General features: G+C 34.9%; 1 protein-coding gene across 1 annotated transcript; it reads left to right on the plus strand.

Moving 5' to 3' along the window:
• Positions 1–5,643: 5,643 nt before the first annotated feature.
• LOC122596822 (vinorine synthase-like) lies at positions 5,644–7,401 on the plus strand. The gene is made up of 3 exons (XM_043769471.1): positions 5,644–5,807; positions 5,909–6,869; positions 6,973–7,401. The coding sequence occupies exons 1-3, from the start codon at positions 5,644–5,646 to the stop codon at positions 7,303–7,305; spliced, it is 1,458 nt and encodes a 485-aa protein (XP_043625406.1). The 3' UTR covers positions 7,306–7,401.
• Positions 7,402–14,830: the final 7,429 nt, after the last annotated feature.

Below are 14,830 nucleotides of genomic sequence, written 5' to 3' on the forward strand. Positions count from 1 at the left end.
GCTTGGGTCTGGGTCAGCTTGGTTGGTTAGCTTGGTCAGCTTAGTTGGGTCAGATTGGTCAGCCTGGGTTATGGGTCAGCTTGGTCAGTCTGGAATCTGGGTCAGCTTGGGATCTACATTTGTGTAGATTATGTGTAGTTTTGTGTCAAGCTGACCCAACCCATGCTAACCAAGCTGACCCAACCTGACCCAGACCCCAAGCTGACCCAACCCAACCCTAAGCTGACCCAACCTGACCCCAAGCTGACCCAAAACTTATAATCTACATTTGTATAGATTAATCTACATTTGTGTAGATTGTGTCACGCTGACCCAACCCAAGTTAACCAAGCTCACCCAACCTGACCCAGACCCCAAGCTGACCCAACCTGACCCCAAGCTGACCCAAACCCCATAATCTACATTTATGTAGATTGTGTCAAGCTGACCCAACTTGACCCAGACCCTAAGCTGACTCAACCCAACCCCAAGCTGACCCAACCTGACCCCAACCTGACCCAATCAGACCGTGACCCAAATCTGACCAAACTGATCATGCTGACCAACTAAGCTGATCAGAACCCAAGCTGACCCAGACCAAGCTGACCACCCAACCTGACCCAGAACCCATGCTGACCAAACCAAGCTGACCTACCAAACTGATCATAACCCAAGCTGACCCAAAACCAGGCTGACAAAAGTTTGATTTATTTACATAAATGCCACCGCGCATTTTTTTTCATTTTGACACATGTCGCGTTCTAATTGGCCTATAGGACCTTCTCTCCTTAAGACACCTTCTTTCAGGATCTCTACCATATATATATATATATAAGAATTGACTTTTATGATTTGATAAATGATTTTTATAAAGGTAAGATTTCTATGAACTTTTGTAATGTAAGGATTATTATCGTTATATAATAATTGAGATTTGTAAGAGTTTTTGTATCGTTAAGGTTTTTTTAAATATTAGTCACGAATTCTATAAAATATATGTTAACAGGTTTCTTAACAGGTGCACCTGTTAATTTTCGTGTCGTGTTCGTGTTTGAAAAAAAAAATGACATGATTAGTAAAGAGGTCGTGTTCGTGTATGACCTTAACATGTTCGTGTTTGACCTTAGCTTTAGTTGAGACTCAAACCCTGTAGAAGATAACATTGATTGTTATATTTTTTTAGCCTATATATTGAAATTTTTATCTTCCAAGTTCTGTATTTATGTATAATATATATTAAAAAAATCCGGTTTTCCCAGTTAGACTATGTGAACCGTCTTATTGCTATTTGTACTTTCATTGTGACATTTTATCAAACACATAATAAGCAAACTATTGCAAAAAGCAAAAAAGAGAGTTTTTTTTTGTGCAAATATGAGCTGTGGAAAAAAAACCTTATGGCTTTTTGTTTTTGTGTGTGAAACAACAACATAGCAACAGCCTCAATTACTCTACTTCATATTGGTTTTGTATCAGATGTGAATAATAGAAAAAATTAGAACCAAATTAAAAAGGATAAACCAATTTTATGGAAATTTTGGAGTAAGAAGTCGCTACCTTAAAATCAAACAATCATAAAAAGAACAATGATAATAAGCAAAAATAAATTTTTACCTTGAAACACTAATTTTGAGAGAAGCTGGCTATTGGGTGAAAAAAATATGAGAGTAGTATTCGTGTGCTAAGAAATATATGAGACTAGTATAGTTGGTTACCTTGAAGTCAGGAAATATTGGGGTATATTGGTCTTTATACACGTCATTCAAGCACGGAATGGAACAAAAATGGGGGTAGTGGGATGAATGGGAAAAATGGAAGTTGAGGGGATTAATTTATAGGAGCAATGATCTATTCTTTTCCTATGCACTAAACAAACACACTTTTGCTAACGGAATGCAATTGGGCTTTCCATTCCGGGCTTTATTCCTACATAACAAACATACCCTAAGTGTTTGGTATGATGGAATGGAAAGGGGAGAAAGAGAATGGAAAAGACTTCCTTTGTTTGTTTGCGACGAAAAAAGGGAATAGGAAAGGAGAAAGGGGAATCAATTTCATTCTCTCCATTCTCTACAATGAGAATCGAAATTTTTTTTTTTTTTTTTTGAAGATGTTATATGTAATAAATGTATTATTATTTAAAATTTTATTTTTTTATATATATTCATTCTCTGTAGGTACCAAACAACAGAATCCATTATCTTTCCAAATACTCATTCTCTTTCTCACTATTTCCATTCTCTATTACACTTTCATTCTTTATGATTCCCTCCTACCAAACACCTTTATAGGAGTAACTAATAGATTCATTGGGATTTGAAAAAACTTGCATACATTCTTTTCATGTCAATATTTTAAAAAGTCCTAAGTTTTAATATTTACCAGATAAACACCTTAGGATAGTTAGAAACATAGACCATGTAAATTCTCGGGTTTTACTATTACATTAACTATAACTATAACAATATTTTCCATTATAACTCAGTTGTTGAGCACCAGTTTTATATGCTGGAGGTATTGAGTTTAAGACATAGGAATGACATTTAAAGGAATTTCACAAAAAGTTTTCAAATGAAGCAGGTTTGAGTTCTCCAGATGGGTCAAAGTTTTATCCCAATTATATGTCATGTCTTCGGGCGGTTTAGTTGGGAGTTTCTCCTCCTACTAGGTATTGAGGGTGAGGGGACTCTCTAATACAGACCCGATTAAGACAACCTATACTAGATCATCTATTGCGAACAAATGATCCACACCTTGAAAAAAAAAATAATAATAACTACAACAATACACTATCTAATAATTCTATACACTATCAAATATAAGTACTGGTGTTTGAATTAATAAAATTAGCTATTGGAATAAGTAATTCTATACACTCACAATTTTTACATGCCTCACTAAAATTGATTTGTTTTGTTTCTTTCTCATAATAGTACAGTTCTCACTATCAACTCTCAACAACTATATTCTCAAATCGTTTTTTCCACAATAATAACTCTTCCTACCCTACCAAGTTATTGTCACCAAAGTGGCATTTAATCTTAGTTGAGATGCTATTTAGACCGAGTGGTGTGAGGCTTCCCCCCCTTGAGATGCTATTTAGGCCTTTCTACTTTCATTATTTGTTATCATATATATATTAATAAGAAGTTGTCTGCTTTTTAAATATGTGGATTAGTCTTAATTCCTTGATAGACTGCAATCAAAACTGTCTTTTTAGTTTTAGAGTTTTATATACACTTCATTAAATAAGAAAACTTGATTGTATTAGACGCACAAAGCAAAAAATATTTCTTTCATCCCATGAAAGTCAAACTCTATCAACTTTGAATATATATATTTTTATTTATGTTATGTAATAGTTGATGAAAGTTATACTAATGAAACATACATATAAAATACAATCAATTTATATAACTTTTATCAAATATTATATAATACATACAAAAGTATTTATGATCAAAGTTCGTAAAATTTAACTTTGAAAATTTAAAATTGCTAAGTTTAGTGGGACAGAGAATAATATTTTTGACTAATATTATAATATAATATGAGAAGTAAAGGTAGTGCTATTACACACTCAAATTGAGTAACGTGCTTTTTTTTTTTATTTGAATAAAACATATGTATTTAATATTATAGTAAAATTTTAAGAAAATTATCATATTATTCTTTTAGGACTATTTTGGATTTTGTATATTTTTATTTTTCATTTGGTTCATAAATATTTATTATAATGGTTTTCGTTTGTTTTGATTTATTATATTCTTTTAAAAAGTAACATATGTATTTGAGAAATAGCGAATGTGGTGTTGTCTCACACCCAATTTAGGTGAAAAAGTTCTCACGTAATATTTTTTTAAATAGTTTTTGTATAATGAATACATGATTGAGCCTCCATGATATTTATGGAATAAAAAATCAATATGTGAGTGGTATTTCAACCAAGTTGGGTGTGAGATAACCCCACTTTCACTTCCCCGTGTATTTAGTATGACAAAGTTTATAAGGGTTATTATATTGGTTTTTATGGGTTTTTACATTTCATTTATTACTTCACACTCCATATAACTGTTCAAAATTGGGAAAATTTCATATATGTCTCATATTAACACCCTAATTACATATTTACCCAACTTAAATTAATAATTACATATATATCCAAATTTTGTCTATATTATATCATATTTATCCATTGTATTATAAAATGATATATAATCACATTTACTCAATAAATTCTCTATTTATCATTCCTAATTAACAACCAATTACATATTAAATGAATTGCATAAGTAATTAACAAGGTAAACCTTTACAAGATCTAAACACATCTCGAAGTTGTGATTGCATATATATGATCGGGTGTGAATCAGTAGAGCAAATTAAAGACACACAGTAAGAAAGCTTTTGTATATACAAATAATAAACAAAACAATTTTATGGTATAATAAAACTACTAAACAAAAAACGCTAAATAAAGAATCCATGAGCAACATGTCGTGCAGATTAATCAATACCATTGGTCCGTTGCTATGAAATAACATCAAATAGATATCATTACCATGAAAGAAATTGTGGTTGTAGTGCATGATTCATATAGCTAAAAGAGTTTAAGTATTGTCGCTATATTATCACGAACACCTTTTATAAAACCTAATAGATAAAAACACGATAGACCATGACATTTGACCAAAAAATATGCCTAAATGACTGTCGCTTATGTTATTGTTTATGTTATCATGGCGAACTATGTTTATATTAAGATATTGTAATATTATGTAACAAATGAATCCTCAAAATACATAATATTGCAGCTAAGTAAGGATTTTATAAGATACTTCGAAAGTGATTACCATAAAAAAGAAACAAAGTACAACCATAAAAGGATTTGTAAGCACATATGATTTTTAAACATAATGGCAAAGAAAAAACATAAGCCTAAATGAGTGTATGTTAATTAAAAGGATCGTTAGAAATGAACAATATTTGTGAGTAATTTTTTTCTTTCTTTCTTTTTAGTCTTTATCACAATATAATTTGTAGTTTGGGCAGATATGATATAGTCCAAACAAAAATTGAATATATATGTAATTATTAATTTAAGTTAGATAAATATGTAATTAAGATTTCAATATAACACATATATGAAATTCTCCCTTCAAAATTTGTCACGTCATATTCCTTTTTAGTTTTTCTTTGTGGTTTTGTTCCTTGTTTTTTCCCTAGTTTTTTTTGGTATTCTTTTATTTTTTTTTTTTTTATTTCCACTAACACTACAAACTTTTTAATGTGGTTGTATTATTGATTTATTGTTATTAGTAGAGACTTAAACCTTTTAATTAGGAAAAACTGTTACAAAATTTATATATATGCTTCTTACTCTAGTTAGTTTCTTAACATACCCCATGTGGTTTTTTAACGGCAAATTCAATATACTTTTATACTACTCCCATGAACAACAAGAAGTATCATTATCAGGAAGTAGACTTGTATCTTCTCGAGAAGTATCATCATCAGGAAGTAGACCTATATCTTCTCCTCAAGAGATAAGAGACTCTACTAAGCAAACTAACTCCATATTAGCAACATGCCTAATATGGCATTTGTAATACATTCTTTGCCTTTATAAATAAATTCAAGACATCAGGTTAGCAAATGAGGATAATGGGGTGGTTTGGTACCTTGTTTACATCTTCAAAGCCATCGATGCAGCCTCTTCGTGTGCTCAAACGACCACTCGTTTCATATCGTTACCCCACTGAGCATTCGAACAAACATCGTTTCTTCACAAGTCAAGCAATCGCTCAAGAGGACGTGCCTTCTTATGAGTAATTATCGATCCATCAAATTTTGTTTCTTATTGCAAATTATTATACTGTTCACTGTGTTTTGTTAAGTGCACCTAAGCTATTCCCATTTACATTTGCAGTCTCGAGTATCCCCAATCCTCTCATGTCAAAGGAGTAGAAGAAAAGAGCTCAAGTGGAACCCACGTTGCGTCTATACAAAACGTGAAACCTTATAAGCCAACTCCAGATAACCAACGATCATACAAGCTTTCCGCATTGGATCAACTCCACATTCCTTATTACATTCCTTTCATTTTCTTCTACCGAAACAACTTTAATGGGACTAACAACATGGATGACATTGTTCTTGCAAGATCCAAACTCTTAAAGCAATCATTGTCCGAAACACTTACTCAGTTTTACCCATTTGCAGGGAAGTATAATGATGAAAGCCACATTGATTGTAATGACGAAGGCGTGTATTACATAGAGACAAGTGTTGATGGTGACCTACTGAGTTTTTTAACAAAACCAGATTACATGTTACTCCAGAGGCTACTTCCAAAGCCTCCGAACTCAAAGAAGCAAACACGAGGATCCTACCTAGTTATGATTCAAGTGAACTTCTTTGATTGTGGCGGTATAGCTATTGGTATGTGCAATTCGCATAAGCTTATAGATGGTATGACATACATGACATTTGTGAATGCTTGGGCTGCTGCAGCAAGAGGCAACCCTCGAAAAAATTTAGTTTACACTAATCTAATTCCATCATCAATTCTTCTGGAGGATAATCAACCACCTACAAATCCAGCTTTCCAACTATCATTCTTGACGGTACGCCCTTCAATGTTGAAGGACGGAAAGTGTTTGACAAAGCGGTTTGTGTTTCAGGACAAAACAAAAAGTGAACTCAAGACGAAAGCAAATGTGTCTCGTGTAGTAGCAGTCACATCACTGATTTGGAAATGTGCCACAAACGCAGCAAGAAAGCAACATGCAGAACAGAGACCATCAATTTTGCAATTTGTGGTGAATCTACGAGGTAAATTTGTACCCTCCTTACCACATCATGCAATCGGGAACATCATATGGAACACAGTGACTAAATGTGAATCGAATAACTTATGTTTGCATACCATGGCGTCTCACATCAAAACTAGTATTGCAAGAATTGACACTACCTTTGTTGAACAATTCAAAGGCAAAAAAAGGGTATGAGAAGGTTATTGATGAGATAAAACTGTTAGGACGTGAACTGTCCAACTATGATGCAGATTACTACTCCGTGAGTAGCATCTGTAGATCCGGGGTGTATGAAGCTGATTTTGGATGGGGAAAGCCGGTGTGGACGTGCTATGCAAACTTCTGCAACGACGTACCTCTTTATACCAACTCGATATTGCTAATGGATACGAGTACATCGGATGGGATTGAGGCATGGGTAACGTTGAGTGAAAAGGATATGGCTATCTTTGAGCATGACCCTGAGCTCCTCTTATATGCTTCTGTTGAGCCTAGCCCACATGATTGTTAATACTAATATGTCTGTATGGCGTTCTACCTTATACTTTGTGTAACATCGATATTTGTACTAGCTCAATTATCTCGTTACGATTATGTTCAACTGAATAGTAAGTTAAGTGTCTTGTTACTTTATGTTAATTGATTTTTTAAAGCCATCAGGCGACACTGGCTTCAAGATAAGACTACGTCAATTCTGACTCTACAATCACAACAGACCCTACAAAGCCTATATGTTACACCGGCAGTTAAAAAATGGGGTAAAGTGTGAAAGAAGACTAATGGCATGCACTCCATGCACCAGTCATCATACATTAGGAAGTATTCATCAAGATGTATATATAGAACAGAAACAAAAGCGTATATAAAGAATATATTACCTGAAAACAAAGATCCCACCTCCAACAGTGATCTTCAACGTTGAAAACGATCATCAGGTGCCAAAAGGTTGTTGTCCGCTGTTATGTGGATTTAATAGTTCAATCTGCAGGAAACGGAGATTATTGCACTGGAATTTATGTAAAATGTGCGATTTTTTCTCTTTGATGACTCTCCATGATTTCATATCAATGATTTTCTATAAAAACTCAGCGTAATATACAAGGGTATTATGGCTACTTTGTTGGGCTATTGAATACTTTCTTATGAGCTAGGAATCTAAATTACAAGAACTCAATAAGACTTAATGCTAAACCAATATTAAATACTTTATACTTGCTTGCTGTTCGAAAAAACGAAAAAAAAAAAAATCTATTCTTGCATTACTTGGCTTACTTGTCCATAGACAAACTGCATTCAGCCAAGTCAGGGATCTTTGTCATGGTCAGGGTAAAGATTGTTTTAGATGCAGGGACTGAATCTCATCTGCTAAGGATCCCGAACAAATTCTCAAGCGTCATATGATGTGGTAGTTTAAAAAACTTATTGTAAGTTGTAACTATAGAAAACAAATATCACCTAGAAGTGTGCTTTATATTAGCAATTTGGAAAAAAAAAACAGTCAGATGACAAATCAACGAATGTTGGCCCGTTGTTTACATGTTGCATAAACAACTGCTTAAACTTTATGGTTCTCATAGGGAATACCAAGGGATGAAGCATTTTAAATATTATCTAGGACATAGTTCTGTAATAAAATCTTCATCTTCTCCGGAATAACATTGTGTTATGAAATCTTCATAGACTCCGGAAAGACGTTCTTCAGTAAGATCACCATCCTCCCCAGAAGATTGACATTCAACGACCATATCTGAATCTGAATCTGAATTCAAAATACGATCATATGGGTTCTTAGGAGCAGGGAGGATAACGTTGGCATTAGTTAGCATGTGCACAATAGAGGCCATTGTTAATCTATCATCTCCAGGAATTTGAACGCATAGCAAAGCAATCTGGAGGCATCTAAGAGCCTGGTCTATCTCAGTGGGTTTTAAATGAATCGCTTTATGTAAAAAAATTAAGCTCGTTCCTTCATCCCAATATCGCCAAACCTATAACTCAAAACATCAAATTACAATAATAGGACCAAATCAAAGAATTGAGAATAACAGCATGTTTCATACTTACATGTTGTAAAAGGGAGCAATCACTTCGACCATTAATAACTTGCAAGATTAATACACCATAATTGTAGACATCTATCTTTGGTGAAGGCTGGCTGGTGTAGATATCCATGTAATTACCATATCATCAGTTGAGTTATTAGCCAAGACCATGAAACTAATTAACAGTGTACTTAACTAACAAATAAGAACTTTACTATTTGAAGTACCCAATCAACTTTAACACTGCATTCTCTAGTTTTTCTTCAAAGGATAAGAAAAGAAAAGAGAAGAAAAGTTTTAATTTTTGCATTCTTGAGTTTGTATTACATAAGAAAAGAAAATGAATGATTGGAAAAGTAAGGGGTTTTTGGCTTCAATATTTTCCCTCCAAATGTGGCCTGATTTGGATGGAAAACAATACATCCAAGTGTGAAATTATCAAAATATCCCTCTATCAAACTCTTTCATTTTAGGGTTTCATACTAAAACTTCTCCAGTTTTTGCAGCAACCAAAAATACAGTCCTTTAATGGCCGGACTTTACATCAAAAGACAATTTACATAATTACATGAGGGGGTAGTTCAATACTTCAATGACGGCGGGACCGAAAAAGGGGCTGAGCACTTTGTCAAATGTAAGTACAATTCTATTGTTTATATTAAAATAATAATATGCTAGAAGTTCCTATATGAATAATAAGTTTACTGGGTCATCTATGAATTGGGCTTTTTTTTGTTTATGCTATATGCATAATATCATCATGTTCAAGTATTCTATATCCAGTACATGGAGGTATTAGTTGTTTTTGGATTTGAGGACAATACTGTAAATTTATAAAAAAGTTTCTTTTTATTTTCCATTTAATCTAACTCAAAAATGTAATTAACACTTTCTTTTCTTTTGTTTTTCTTTAACTCAAGAATGCCTCTTAACTATGTATTTTCTTTTCTTCTCTTTCCCTATCCAATCCTATCATTTCTTTTCTTTAAATATAATCTCGAGAATGCAGTGTAAAGAAAAAAGGGAAAAACTGCAAATTACTAACGAGTCATGTGCATCTTTCTACACAATCCTTTTCTTTAAGGAAACACTTGCATACTTATCAGTCTTAATAGATGGCTGTTGATATTGCTCTACGAAAGTTGGCCTACTGATCTTGCCTAGTCTTAGACTGTTGGCATTGTCCTTGTTCCTTAAGTCACTAAAAAGGCACTTCTCCTTTTGATTTAACTAAGTTAATGCAAATGTCTGAGACCCTCTATTATTGATACATATGCAGGCCTTTTGTTAAAAAAGCAAATTTCTGAGAATTCTGACATTTTATATTCTAAAATGGACTTCGGTACTTTGTTTTCAAAATTGGTTTTACTGCAGTGAAAGTTGAAATTCGAGCAGAAGTCAATTCTTTTAAGTGCTTTATATATAGGTTACTCAAAGATAAGCAATTCCTTTACTTTAATAGAGCTATGTGACAATGTACCTATCACCTAGCCTAGAGAACATAGAGGTTTCTCAGGGAAATACACTCTAAATCTTTAATTAGCAAATGTGATTTGACAAAGGATGGTCTGTGTTTATCATGGTGGATTCCTAGATATTAGGATTTAGGCATGTTGCGACTCAATTTTTATCATGATATGATAGTAGTAGTTTATTAGAAAACATTCTACATTATTTGTTCAGATAGATATATAGTAAACATATTGCTCAAGGATGTTAGTGATGGTTTGGCCATGAAAAGATGTGGGCCAAACTAAGGTGACTCGATAGAGGGTTTTTGACATGCTAGGAGAAGAGGTAGGTCGACTCAGGTGGAAGGCCAGAATACCGAATGTTCCAAAGGAGTTTCAGGGAGGAGGACTTACACAAAAAGTGAAAGACATATGGAAAAAGGTTACTTAGACTTTTACGTCGACTTTGGTTCTGTGTGACCTCTGTAGTGTAGTTGGTTGGCCATGAGATGAAGTAAGCCTAAACCGAGGGGGGTGGTTACTCTAAAATATAACTCTAAAATAAATTATGAGGGAACCCCTTAATTTCTAATACAAATGATAAAGAAAAAAGAAATTAGAAGGAGAAACGATATACACACACAAACTCATTGTATTATTGATTATTATCTCCTTTTATACAAGCCCTAGCTCATAACAGCTCTCAACAACCATTTGAATATTTACAGAAACGACCCCTCTATATTACAGACTTACAATTGACCCTAGACTTATCACACATTGACACATATGTAACAATACCCCTCCTTTATAACATTTTTGTCCTCAAAAATGAAAATCAGGGAACCTAAGCTTGAAATCATCCAGAAATTCCCAAGTGGCTTCATCAATAGGAAGATTCTCCCACTGAACCATAATTTGAACAGTAGTCTTGGAACCTCTTTTGACCATTTGCTTGTTCAATATAGCTTTTGAGAATAGAGAAAATTTGGGACCAATTGGTAAAGGAATTGGTTTGATAGGCAGACCCATGGCTCCTTTAAGCAGTGAAACATGAAAAACATTGTGAATCTGTGCCTCTGCTGGTAAGTCCAATTTATATGCCACAACTCCCACCTTCTGAATAATTAGAAAAGGACCAAAATACTTTGGACTGAGCTTCTTGTTATGGTGCTGGTTGAGTGAATTTTGAGTGAAAGGATTTAGTTTAACAAAAACCCAATCTCCTCCTTGAAAATTTCTATCAGTCCTGTGCAAATAAGTTTCATACGATTTCTGGATCTCTCCAGATTAGTTCTGAATCATAGCTTCCCTGTCTCTTAATACTTCCTCCACTGCAGCTACTGATGCATCTCTAGGAATGAATGGAAGATGGACATTAGGTTTGATTCCATAAAGAGCCTCATGCGGAGACATTCGTATTGTACAATGCCATGTTGTATTGTACCACCACTGTGCCAGTGGCACCCATTTGACCCAGTTCAGGGGAGCATCTAAACACATGCTCCTCAAGTACCTTTCCAAAAATCTATTCAAGACTTTAGTCTGACCATCAGTTTGTGGATGGGAATGAAGACATATTCAACTGCACTACTTGTAACTTCATGAATTCTCTCCAAAAATGACTTAAAATGTGATCTCTATTAGATACTATGGTTAAAGGACAACCATGGTACTTGAAAAGATCGTTTAAGAACACCTTGGCCACCCCAGCAAGGGTGACTCAAAACCATAAAATGGCCATACTTGGTTAGTCTATCAACTACCACTCCCTTGTATTCTAGGTAATCCATAAATGAAATCTAATGAAATATCTAGAAAAATAGACTTAGGAAGAGGAAGTTGTTGTAGCAAACTAGGAGAAGCAATAGTCTCATATTTTGATCTTTGCCAAAGCTGGACATCCCTATCACACTTCTTCCAATAGAATAGTTCCTTAACTCTTTTAACTGTGGGTATTATGCCGGAATGACCACCCTGTGACACCATTCAATGATGTTAGTTCTCAACCGAGGATTATTAGCAATGAGAATTTTGGATTTCCTTCTCAAAATATTGCCATCCTAAGACTTGTTGGGAAAAGCCACTCCTAACTCCATTTTAGCAATAAGATCTACGGTTTCTTTATCTTCTTGCAAAGATGATTAAATTCTATCCCACAAATTGGTATTTATGGCACTAACTCCCATCTCACAAATTGCTCTCAACCCTAGAAAGTGTATCAGCCACTACATTTTATGTCCCTTGCTTACAAGATATCTCATAATCATTCCCCAATAATTTAGACAACCACTTCTGTTGTAGTGGTGTCATAATTTTTCTCTCCAATAAATGTTTGACGCTTTCGTGATCTGTCTTGATAATAAAGTGATTAGTTGCCAAGTAGTGATGCCAATATTGCACTGCCATGATAATAGCAAGCAATTCCTTCTCATAAACAGATAAAGTTTGTTGCCTTGGGCATAAAGCCTTACAAACGCTACAGGATGACCATCTTGTATCAAAACTGCCCCTAGGCCGTTTGAAGAAGCATCAGTCTCCACGATAAAGGTTTTTGCATAATTTAATACTGGTGGACTGCTTCTGCTTTCAGGTTTTCAAATGCTTTTTGAGCCTCACTCTTCCAATGAAACCCATCCTTTGGTAGTTCTGTTAGGTTTGGCAATGATTCCAAAATTTTTGATGAATCACATGTGATCCCACATCGGCTAAGTATGGGATTGGTTGGTGGTTTATAAGCCTAGGTGTCCCCTCCTCATTTGAGCTAGCTTTTGGGAGTGAGTTCTACACCTAGGTTATGGCATGATACGAGCCTATTATGGGATGGGTTCGTATCAATTGGTATGAGAGCTTGCCCTACCTTTCGAGGTTCTAACGCTCGAAGTGGTGGCCTATGGAGTGGTGTCTTGGACCCAAGGAAAAGGGTGCAACCGTGACCAACATAGCCATGACCAACGAGGACGTTGGTTCTTCAAAGGGTGGGGTATTGATATGATCCCACATCGGCCAAGTATGGGATTGGTTGGTGGTTTACAAGCCTAGGTGTCCCCTCCTCCTTTGAGCTAGCTTTTGGGAGTGAGTTTTACACCTAGGTTATGGCATGATACGAATCTATTATGGGATGGGTTCGTATCAGAATCATCTGTAGTAATACCCTACTAATCCCAAAAATCCCCTGAGTTGTTTGACTATGGCTAATCTTGGATGATTGAAATCTTGGCAGGAACTGTGGAGACTCCTTGTCTTGTAATCACATTTCCCAAATACTCAACTTGTTCCCTAGCAAAAGTACACTTTGACTTCTTCGCTTTGAGAGAATTTTGTCTCATAATTTGCAATGCAACCTCCAAATCTTGTAAATGTTACTCTCCATTGTTGTTGTAAACTAATATGTCATCAAAGAATACAAGTGCACACTTTCTCAAAACTTCTTTAAAGGTAGAATTCATCAAGGGCTGAAAAGTGACAGGTGCATTGGTTAGACCAAATGGAAGCACCAAAAACTCAAATAGACCTTGATGGGTTTTAAATGCAGTTTTATGGACATCTGGCTCAAATATCCTCACTTGATGATAGCCTGATCCAGCTAGGAGAACACTTCTGCCCCTTGTAATTCATCCAAAAGCTCCTCAAAGGTATAGGAAAGACATATTTGACTGTGGCTTCATTCAACCTTCTATAGTCTATACACATTCTTCAAGTTCCATATTTCTTCTTCACAAGAACTACTGGTGCTGCAAATGTCTACCTTATCACTCCAGTGTCTATTAGTTCTTGAGTTAACTGTTCTATAATGTCTTTCTGTGCTCTTGGATATCTATAAGGTTTGAGGTTTAAATCAAAATTCTTATCTTTGAGAACAATCTTGTGATCTACTGCTCTGGTTGGTGGCAGTCCTTTTGGTGTCTCAAACACATCAACATACTTAAGTAGTATCTAATGCTGTATTTTCCACTAAAATTCCTACTTGTGGCTTATACATCTTCCTTTCTTCTCCTACTTCTTGAATGGTAAACAATTGTGCTTGCACAATATTACTCTGATCTTTTCCATTGAACAAGTTGTCAAGGCAGGTTTCCTATTTCCCTTTGATACAAAATCTTACCCATTAACCCTAAATTTCATAGTGAGGTCCTTAAAGTTCCATATGATATCATTCAAAGTTTCTAACCATTGAACCCCAAGCACTATATCATAGTTATTCAAGCTTATGACTAACATATCTGCCTCAAAGTAAACCCCCTGCATCATCCATTGGAAGGCTTTACACATATCAATACAATCCACATTATTGCCATCTGCCACTGTGACTTTCACACTTGGAAGATACATAAGGCATCTAAGTCTGGCAGCCACATTTTTACTAATGAAATTGTGGGTAGAACTGTCCACCAAAATATGCAGACATACCTACAGACCCTCAAAACTTGCATTGTGGAGTATGATGGGATTCCCATCCATCATAGCATTCAAAGATAGTTTAGGCTCACCTTGTATAACAGGCACAAATTCTCTCCCCTCAGGACTATCATTAATCAGTTCT

This window comes from Erigeron canadensis, chromosome 4 (assembly GCF_010389155.1).
Source record: "Erigeron canadensis isolate Cc75 chromosome 4, C_canadensis_v1, whole genome shotgun sequence".
NCBI classification, from domain to species: Eukaryota; Viridiplantae; Streptophyta; class Magnoliopsida; order Asterales; family Asteraceae; genus Erigeron; species Erigeron canadensis.